Source organism: Apaloderma vittatum, unplaced genomic scaffold (assembly GCF_000703405.1).
Source record: "Apaloderma vittatum isolate BGI_N311 unplaced genomic scaffold, ASM70340v1 scaffold2412, whole genome shotgun sequence".
Taxonomy (NCBI): domain Eukaryota; kingdom Metazoa; phylum Chordata; class Aves; order Trogoniformes; family Trogonidae; genus Apaloderma; species Apaloderma vittatum.
In genome coordinates, this window is record NW_009703953.1 from 5809 (window position 1) to 16560 (window position 10752).

Below are 10752 nucleotides of genomic sequence, written 5' to 3' on the forward strand. Positions count from 1 at the left end.
TCAAGCTGAGACTGTTTCTATGTAAACAGGGAGACCTGTGAAACATTGCGGTGGAGCTTCAGAAGTGAAGAGCCTGGGACTATCTTTGGTTCTGGATTCTGAAAGCAACCAGAGCTTCTTTGGGAGTGAGATGGGGTTGAGTCAGCCCCTGAGCCTCTCCAGGCACCCACTGCTCAGCGACAGCAGAATTGCACCGAATTGGACTTTAAAGCTTTTGGCACTAATGCCAGGGCTCTGCTTTCTGTCTGATCTGTGTGCACTGACCCATTCAAAATTATCTTCTAACATTTTCCGCATCAGTTTTTAGACAGAAAGATGGGAGGAAAGGTTGGTTCTGGATTTGTGAATTTTTGTACAAGTTGGGAAGTAGAGGTTGTTTCCCCCCCACCAGCTCCTTGACTTCACAAAAGAGGAAAATATGCATACGCCAGGTTACAGAGAGACAGTCAAATGGTGAAGTTTTCTTGCCAAGTGGCACAGGAGACATGCAAGAAGTGACATTTCTCATCAGCAGACGAAGAACTGGCCTTGTTACCAACAGCCTTTGGGCTTCCCGGGGTATTCAGACTCCTCCTTTCCAGAAAAGCTTCTGCCTCTGACTGTGAAGCGTGGTGCCCAGCACCCTCTCACTTCTTGCTTGTGTTTCTTGGCAGGATACGTGCCACCTCACTGCCGGGCAGCCTCTTGTCTCCAAAGTTACATCCAGCCCCGAGCCCACTGCATCGAGCTTGTCAAAGTTAAACTGATACCTCCATCTACTGGGGTGAGCACTTGGGCTCCGTCATTGTGCAGTTCCTTTGTTCAGGAACTGATCTCATGATGTGTTAGCTGCGCAATTCAAACACAAATTCTGACTGTAAATAGAAAAATAAATGCTGTGTAAAACATAGTCTATTTTGAACTCACTTTTTTTTTTTCTCTTTTTTTCTTCCTTTTTTTTTTTCTTTCTAGGAACAAGATGCCCATGAAGTTTAATCTTTCTTAGCCTTAAAAGAAAATCTGAGGAGTAAAAGTTATGGATCCTTTATACTTTTCCACCACATTTAGCACAGAAGCTAGTTCCATTGATGTGAATTCCTCACTGCTGGTAAACGTGACCGAGAATGGGACGCTCTCAGAGCAGCCCTCATTCAAATACATCCACAAAGTCCTGATTCCCATCTGTTACCTCCTTGTGTGTGCAGTCGGACTCAGCGGCAACACGTTGGTCATTTACGTAGTTTTGCGCTACGCCAAGATGAAAACTGTCACCAACATCTACATCCTGAATTTAGCTGTGGCCGATGTCCTCTTCATGCTGGGGCTGCCCTTCCTGGCAACCCAGAATGCCATCTCCTATTGGCCTTTTGGTTCCTTTTTGTGCAGGCTGGTTATGACTGTAGATGGTATCAACCAATTCACTAGCATTTTTTGTTTGACTGTGATGAGCATGGACCGCTACCTGGCAGTAGTCCACCCCATTAAATCAACCAAGTGGAGACGTCCCAGGGTGGCCAAGCTCATCAGCGTGACTGTCTGGACTTTCTCGTTCTTGGTGGTGCTTCCAGTCATCATCTTCTCGGATGTGCAGGAAGACTTTCACACCTGCAACATGAACTGGCCAGAGCCTGTCAACATCTGGTCAGCGGCATTCATCATCTACACGTCAGTCCTTGGGTTTTTTGGCCCTTTGTTGGTGATCTGTCTCTGCTACTTGCTGATCGTGATTAAAGTCAAATCTTCGGGGATCCGAGTCGGGTCTACGAGGCGCAGGAGATCAGAGAGGAAGGTGACCAGGATGGTGGTGATCATTGTGGTGGTCTTTGTGTTTTGCTGGCTCCCATTTTATGTAATGAACATCGTCAATTTGATATTTATACTGCCGGAAGACCCCGTGTTGTCAGGGGTGTACTTCTTTGTGGTGGTCCTGTCCTATGCGAACAGCTGTGCCAACCCCATTCTTTATGGGTTTCTTTCTGACAACTTCAAGCAGAGTTTTCAGAAAGTCCTTTGCCTTCGAAAGAGCAACGGTGTAGAGGATGGTGACCCCATTGAACACAGGCAAGAGAACAGCAGCCGCTTGCAGGAATCAATGTTAACCCAGAGAAATATTGAATTCAATGGACACATGCAGACTAGCAAGGTGTAAGGGCGTGGTTTGGTACTGCGAAGCACTTGTAGACCCGGAGAACTTGGGGACTTAAAGGAGAGATGAATTCCTAACAAAGCTAAGATCTGGAGACCCACAAGCTCAAAAAAATGTACATAGACTTCTCTTTATTCACCTCCCTTTCCCAGCTAGAAGTGTCATGGGCTGTACTGGGCTGTGTGAAGCTCTGTTTTAGCTAAGTCAGACGTGTGTAACCACTTTCTGTACTCTAGGGGACTGATTTACTGGTACACACTGCCGGCTTTGTACTGCTCTAATGATGCAAAACATCACTAAACCTGTTTTAAATACCTTGTTAAGCTGAGTTTACAGCTGCTTTGCACTTCTGGGATCAACTCAAAGCAGAAAACAGCTCAGATAAGATCTTTGGAAGCCTTCAAGGGGATGTCTTAAAAAGAAAAACACTATTTCTTAAGAGGAGGTTACATACAAAAAAAAGGCCACAGCACTGATCTTGACATTGTGTGTGAGATGTGGTTATAGAGTGCTGAGTAGCCCATTGACATTGTTTTACTGTCATTAAGCCACAGAAAAGGTTTATAGTATTCAGGAATCTTTCAAACACAGTAAGAGAGAATAAAAAAAAGACGAGGAAAACACTGTTGAAAGCATTCAATGTGTTCGTAATACTTTCACAGTTTAAGCCAAACTGCATATAAAATGTAATGTAACCACTTTACTATTATGTAAGTGACAATGATTGTGAAGTTCTGGAAAGCTGTCGTGTATATTTATTGGTTCTGAATGTAAGTACGGACGTGAATATAAACTGTATTTTCAGAAATTAAAATGAGTTCAATCCCCTTCGGACTATCCATTCCATGGCTTCGCCAAGCACTGTCAGGCACTGCGCAAAAAAAGATTTCGCCTGAGTCTTTGATGCTTAGATCGTTGGGGATGCAGACCCGTTCAGCGTGGTAGGGTCAAGTACAGGGACTGATCGGGCTCTGTCCTGCTGGGACACCAAAAAGTCACCGTGCCTTATGGTGCTTGGGAGCTCAGTAGGTACACAGAGATCAAAAGACTAATGTGAGACCATAGAGCAGGATGAGAGGAGCGAGGAACCATGCCCAGACCTGGTTCCTGTTTCCGACCAGCTCATAACAACGTTTTTCATTTCAACAACCACAGTGGAGGACTGAAAACAAGTTCCTGGGAGGGTGAAAGCAAGAGTAAAACCTGTCCATCCTCCCAGGCTGGGGCAGGAGAGCATTGTGCATCTGCAAATACAAACAGCAAGATTGGGTTATGTGCAAAAAATCAGCCCGAGGTGAGAGGCAGGGGATGCTACAGGGAGGTGGCATGATGGGCGATAGAGCTGCAGCGATCTGTATGTGAAGAGTGGGAAAAACAAGACAACAGCCAGGGCAAAACATGTTTTGTCCTGTGGGCTGACTCCAGCCAGCAGGACCTGTAGCTCCGGGTGGACAGAGCCTTTGCTCCCACCCGAGGGTGTCCCCTCTCACCTCTGCAGGTGGAGAACAGCCCTGCCCGTGTGACCACCAGCCCTGAGGATTAACCACACCAGGCAGGGTGACAGCCAGATCTAAAAACACTCAGGCCTTAAAACTATTTATTCCTGATGCTTTTTTTTTAGCATGAACTCATAGGACGGACTGATTCCTAACTTCTTGCTCCTACCCACTCTTGCCATGTATATATGCACCATTTTTGTTCTTCATGCAATCATACTTAGCTGCGCTGGCATTCCCTAAGCACGAGAGTGCCAGAACTCACCAGATGCAAGGAGAGACAGTTGCAGGTTGTATGCAGAGCCTGGTCCCTGGTTCAGGCAATTAGTAAGTACCTTGAGGCTTCTCACAGCAGCGGGCTGCAGCCCACCTTCCACACACCTGCACGCCACGCTGCGGACGTTAATTGAAAATCACAGCCCAGTCAGCTTTACATTGATTAATTAAGTCACGCAATATCTATTATTTCTGGAATTATCAGGCTGTTCCAGGCATAAATCACCTGTCTTATCAGTTCTTGAGACAATGTCGAGTAATTAATGCAGGCCTTTATGTCATCCCTGCCAACTCCATCTGCCTCCAGTTGATTAGCCAGAAGTTCTTCTCCAGTGACAGAACTGGAAAAACCCATTTTAGTTCACTGATCATTTTTGCAGGCAGCAATAATAATTAATGCTCTCACACAGGGAGGGTGCCCCATGTACAAAATATTAGCAGCTTGCTCTGCAGAAACACAGGGATGCATAATTCAAGTCAAAGTACATCTATGCCATCGTCCGCCACTGGCCTGATCCTCTGGAGCAGCTGAGCACTTAAGCACAGGGAAAATTAACAGAATGAAAAACCAAAGGCTTGTTCACACTAGCAGCAAAGCTTGGCACTTGGTTGCTCTCACCAGCTATATATGATATTAGTATTTGCTAGGGAAGTAGCGAGAGATGGTTATGAGCAGGGAATAGCTGAAATGCCAGGGCAAGATTTAGGAAGTTGCTTCTGAGGCTCTGAAACTCTGCCTGAGTCACTTTGACCCTTGTACAAGTTTCTGCACCTGTAAAACCGGGAAGAACGGTATTGACCTCTGTCATACAGCAACAAAACCCCCCTAACCTTATAATTGGCTCTCTCCTACCAATGCACTTGGAGCTCCACAAAATCAGAGCTGGAGGTCCTGGAGAAAGCTGTTAGGGATCGGAGGGGAAGGGTGTCATCGCTGCCACCTCCTCACTAGTGTTTTCCTAAGGCTGCCTGAGTATCTTACTTTTCCATTTTTAAGAGAAATCATTTAATTTGGTGATTATGAGGTATTACTGATAAACCTGAAGCAAGTGCACCCCCACAATTTAAAAACCAGCAGCCCGACAGACACCTTCGATACGCTTGGGACTGGCAGTGCCACCAACACAGTTAAAATGTGCCAGGAGCAAAGGTCTCATACCCAGCCTTTTATATTTTAAAATAAGCTTATAGGTGGGGCACAGACTTGTGTATGACACAGAGAAATGGTGAGTTGGGTGCCAGTTTGCCAAAAGGCTGCTCAGAATAGAGATGGGGCAGTTCAGAGGTAGAAAAAGCCACCAGCAGCCTCAGCGTCGTGGCCTGAGGATGGAGGGTAGGTAACAAACCCAGAATGTCCCTCCAGACATTTTATCCCAGGGCTGGACACCCGTTTTAGAAATCTTTCAGATGGAGGTGTCTCAGACCCACGGGGACTCTGTGAGTGTTACTTTAACACAAAAATAAGACCACATTTCTAGAATAAGTCACACACCTAGAGATTAAGCAATAGAAATCCTGCTTTGGCAGGGGGGTTGGACTAGATGATCTGTTGAGGTTCCGTGTAACCCTGACCATTCCGTGATTTTTGTCATTCTGTAATGTAACGAGAAGCAGATGGAAGTGTAAACCCCAAATCCAAATAAAATAAAAAGCTCCTCAGTGGATTAGGTAAGGACAAAGAAAAACTGAAGTATACTCCGAAGATCAACACTTGAGTAAAAATTGGCAGAGTTGAAATATCAATGATTTCTCGGTTACTTCTTATTTTCTCTTCAGGGAAAAAGCTAACATTCATTGCAAACCTCTTTGAGCATGGGAGAGAGCTAAAGAGGTGTGATAAATGAAGATCCAGCATTTTATTGCTCTGTCGCGTTAATCTGGTGCAGCATCAGGAGACTCCGGTGTAGCAGTAATCTGGTGCATTAGGGATACTCTGTTTTCCTTTCCATGAGGATTTTATGACATGCTGGGAAAGAAAAACCAACAGCGTTTCGTGCCAAGACGCTTTACAAACATTAATATTGTGCTAACAAAAGCATTGTCTTTTACCACAGAGGAAGAGTTTTAGTGTAAAATTTAAGCTCTTTGTATACTCAGCGAAATGTCTCCGTTCTTTTCTGACTCGGAGTCAGGTCTGCACGTATTGTGTGCAGTTACCATGTACCCATCATCTACCACCGTCCCCAGGCTGATGCTACAGGGATTATCTTTACTTTCCTCTGTTGAAGCACTCTGGGCAAAGTATTAGAGTTATGCATCGAATGAACCAGACCCAAAAATTGTTTGCATATTTTCCAGGTCCTAAAAAGTCTTTTTGTAAAGTGGTTGTTGCTTATTTCTGATGGTAACTCTTAGGTCTGTTACCTCAGCTCCAGCTCATTGCCCGGGTGCCAGCGCTGTCCCCTCGGGGGCACAGACGCTTCAGTCTGAGCTGGCCCTGGGTCTTGCTCCTCTATCAAGACTGAACAGGAGTGGAGCAAATCAGGGCTGATTTCAGTTGTGAAATCAAATTTGCAGTCCGTGATGAAGGGTTACACCTCATTAATCACTCTTTTTTTTTTTTTTCTTTTCAATGGCCCATTTAATACTCCAGCCACAGGTGAAGATCAAAAAGACAGATGGAAAGGATGCTGCAAAGCATGCTCTCCCTGCTCATGAAGCCAGGATCCTCAAAAAAATTTCCCTTGATTTCAAAGAAAACTGGCCTTGGTAAAGCATTGACTATTAACTCTTTGCAGGAAAGAATGGCACCAGAACACAGAAAAACTCAGAAGTGTCTGAATTTCTTTCTGGTTCCTTTCTTGACTTACAGCAGGGGAATAGGGCTTCTATTAATTTGCTGTAGCCAAATGAGGAAAACATTTCAGAAATGTGTGCAACGTGTACCCGTGAGATTGAAAAAGGCTTTTCATTTGGCTAATCACTGATTTGTTTTCTAATTTAAAAAGAATCAAAACTAATTTTATTTACGAAGCAAGACAGTAATGCTCACGCTCCAGTGAATGAAATAAATGTGCATATCAGAAGGAACCCTTGTTTTGCAAACACATTTAATTTAATGCAATATATTCTCATAAAAACAGAGGAACTAATGAGGGAGGGATGACTGTCCTGCCCTGCACTCTCTCTGGAGAAAAGATGGACTCATGCTTACAGTGTCAACCTAGAGCTCCACACATCTCAGTTCGGTTCTTAACTTTAACCTTAGAGTTTTGTGTGATGTGAGGTAGTCTGTGATTCCCAAAGTTTTCCACCTGTAAAACCAACCCGGTGCTTCCTTTCTCACACCCTGGCAGAGAGATCTGAAAGTCCCATCACAAAGTGTGCGCTTGGTGCCGGCGCCATGCAATTTACATCAGTTTTGTCCAAGTCTTACAGGAATAGTCATTTTTTATGAAAAGAGTAAGGTCTGGTGCATTGATTTTGTGTCTCTTTGATGTAAGCCTCCAGTCCCCTGTTCAGGTGGGATTTTTTCTGGTAAAAGCTGTGCTAGATGGACAATCAGGTCGACAACGCATTTCCGGAAAATTTGCGGCTTGCTCTGCGGACCGTGAGCCTGCTTGTCATTACCCTCTCCAACAGGGACCGCTTTGAAAGAAAATTGGGTTTCAGCGTGGATCTCCTGGGGCAAAGAGGACTGAATAGCTTGCATGAACTGGGCCTTGATGGACCATCCAACATGTTCAACCACCACCCATCAGTGGCACGGCCAGGCTAATGATGCTGAGCCATGCCAAGCAACACCCCCCTGAAACTTGGGTAATTCCTCTGTGTCACTGACAATCAGCAAATGTAGGAGTCAGATAACTTTTGCCACCCCTTAGAGGTTATATATGTGTGTGTGGTATAAGCTAGAAATAATATTCTCACTTCATGAAGAAAACGCAGGTAATTTGTACACAGTGACAGAAGGGGAGGAATGAAATCTGGGGGAAGCCTTGGGAAATCACATCTCTGAAGGAGCGGTTCGGCGAACAGCACAAAGCTGGGTCTTTGACATCCTGAATGCTGAAGTAGGAGTGAAATTCAGGCTGCAGGAGCCTTAGTCCTTCTGTAGGCGGTCTTGCCCTTGATGCACGCTCCGTCTTATCTGTCGCAGTCCATGTTCGATCGTGCTCATCCTCATCCGCAATTTCGCTCCCTATCTCTGAGCCACGGGCGTATTTCCTGCCCTCCGAGCAGATCTACGTGAGCAGGGTCCTGCTCTGCTTCACATGTTGGGGCGTTTCATTCCGACCTCCTCAAGACCCCTACACGTGTCTGAACTAAAATTAAAAAGAGAAAGAAATCCTTCCTTTCCTCCTCCCCCCAAATCACCCGTATAACCAGCCACATTTGCCTTTTATGAGAGGTTTTTGCATTCAACATCCGCGCGGGTTTTGCTCTTTGGGAGCCTGCTTGGAGCTTTGCTACCACCGTGTCTGTTCACCATGAGGGCCAGAGAGCAGGGACCTTCAGTGGAGGAGCTATCAGCCCACATCTGCCAGGCCATGCTGATGGCTGAATTCAAAGCACAGCCAGCAGAAGCATTCTGCCAGCGTTTCATAACCAACCACACCTTATTTAAATGCTATTGACTGATTTTATTCTCTGCCCGTTGCTAATGACTCGCAAATAAATGAGTGGCTGTGCCGTGAAAATACAGACAGGATTACAAAGCAGCAGCTTTGGTGTTTCTGTTGCTAAAATGATGTTAAAAAGGCAGGTAACTGTTTTTGCCAAATTCTCTTTATATAGTTTAAAAATTTAGGCATGTTCCTAATTTGCATTAGAGCAAAATCTCTGGTTAAATAGATGGAGCAGGGGACACGGCAGGTGTTCAGCCAGACTGACTCATCTCCCTCTCCAGCCACGCATGCCCCAAAACCACACGGCTGCTCCTTATCACAGGAGGCCAAAGCAACAGCGTCAAGCTGTGCTTTCTCCCAGAGATGATCCGGAGTCACCCTGCTTAAGCCACTGGTCCCTGGGGTGTTACTGGAATTAAAGCGTGACTGTCCTGAATGACCATCACCATCTCTCCCGATCTGCAGCGAACATCGTCCCTCCTGCTGTTGCTGTGGCTTGCTGTGGTAAAAAGCAGCTGGAAAAGCGTGTCCTTTCTCTGTATACAACCCAATCCCCTGCTTTGCACGAGTCCTCATTTGCAAGAAGAGTGTCCATACCATCTTGCTCAGCGTAACGTGACTGTTGCACTTGGGCCAGCTCTGGAATTGCTGGTGCTGTGAGCCCAAATTTTTGTGGACTGAGCCCAAGGAGATGAAAAACAAGGTATGTGATTGTTTGTACCCGCAGTGCTGGCTGCCTGATGCAGTGTTTCTCCTTAAGGATGTAAAACACAGGGAAGAAAAGAATAGAAGCTGAAAGAGTTGAGTCCTGCCCTGGCTAGAACTCAGGGCATGGCTCAAAACAACTTAACTTTGTGGCTGCCACAGCAGGAGCTGCTGCCTGCACTCACCAAGGGGCAAGATCAATCTTACACTGCAGCCCAGGCACAGGGAGATGATGTTTTCTTTATGCGGCACGGTCCCTCAAGGGATCGAGGTTGTGATGGGGAGGAGGAGAAGCAGTGACCAGCTTGGCTCCAGCCTTGCTTGGTGCCTTTCAGTGAGTCACAAGAACTGCAAATCATCCCCAATTGCAGCACTGAGCTGACAATCAGGAAAATAGAAGCTGACAGCAGGTAATGACTCTTTAGATGTCAAAAACCTGCAAGTATCAAACAACTCGCATAGCAAAGCTGAGGCCTTTTAACTAATGCCAGGTCCCTGGTTTCTGGGGCTGGCTGCTGGGGAGAAGGGGCTGTGACGGCTCCTCCGTGCAGACCTTTCCCTGCCGCTGGGACCCTTGGCCTTTCAGGTATTTCGGGGAAGGCCAGAGGTACTGGACATGATCAGTGCTTGTCTCTTTTCATTTGGCAGAATGGTGACAGTAAATAAACGCCACCTGCAATCAGGTCATCCCTGTAATGAATTAAACCATTAAGGAAACAATTAAGAGTGGGAACCTTGGTTTGAGGGGTGCAAGACAACTGAGACTCAGCAGGCTGTCTCTGGCTGGATTACTTTTAGGAGAGATGCTTCTAATCGAAGCAATTATGCGTGAATTGATGAGGGATAAAAGGGCGTGCAAAATTAAAGGGATAGCAGCAACAAGCAGGGCCGTGCCTGCAATGATGGATGAAGAGGGAAGGATGTTCTGGCGTAAAGGGAAGGGTCTTGCAGATATTTTCAACTGTTGGAACCAAGCAAGAAGTGCTTTCAGATGCAGCTGCAATGCAGTTCAATTTGACTTTACACCTTTCCCTCTTCCCCCACGATCTAGTTTCCCACCAGATGAAAATAAAAGAGGACTTTGGCCCAATCCTGCCATTTCCCGTGTTGGCTAATGGGGGTCAGGATTTCTTCTAGAAGCTCAGGCATGGGAGGTGACTAAAAATTCAAGCCTAAGGCAGTCAGGTAAGCTGAGAGCTGGCTTCAGGACTACCTGCTAAAGCTTCTAAAGGCTACCCAGCGGGAAACAGAAATAGATTATTAATTTCTCTTTTTCCCCACAATGACAGGACAAAAGAGAGTGGGGTTTATGATCTGAAGCATGATGAATAGGGCTCTAACAGCTGGCAGCAGGTAATGCAGCTCCCTGCTGCTGTGGCAGCTCAGGTGAGCCCTCTATAACCCGTTTCAGTCCAAATCAGACAAGTTAGTGAGGACTTATTCTTGAAACACTCACCTGGGCTCAGATGGGCTTGTAGGTTTTGCTTTTTTCATCTGTGTCAAGCTCCACCTTTAGCAATTGGGAAATCAGTGCTGTCACAGCTCTTGGTTACACAGTAATGGTGATGGATAGCCACTCTTT

The 10752-nt window shown here is 45.9% G+C and overlaps 1 protein-coding gene across 1 annotated transcript; it reads left to right on the forward strand.

The window, feature by feature from the left end:
* Positions 1 to 1015: 1015 nt before the first annotated feature.
* SSTR5 (somatostatin receptor 5) lies at positions 1016 to 2128 on the forward strand. Its single transcript, XM_009864822.1, has one exon. It carries the CDS (start codon positions 1016 to 1018, stop codon positions 2126 to 2128), a length of 1113 nt encoding a protein of 370 aa, XP_009863124.1.
* The last annotated feature ends 8624 nt before the right edge of the window (positions 2129 to 10752 follow it).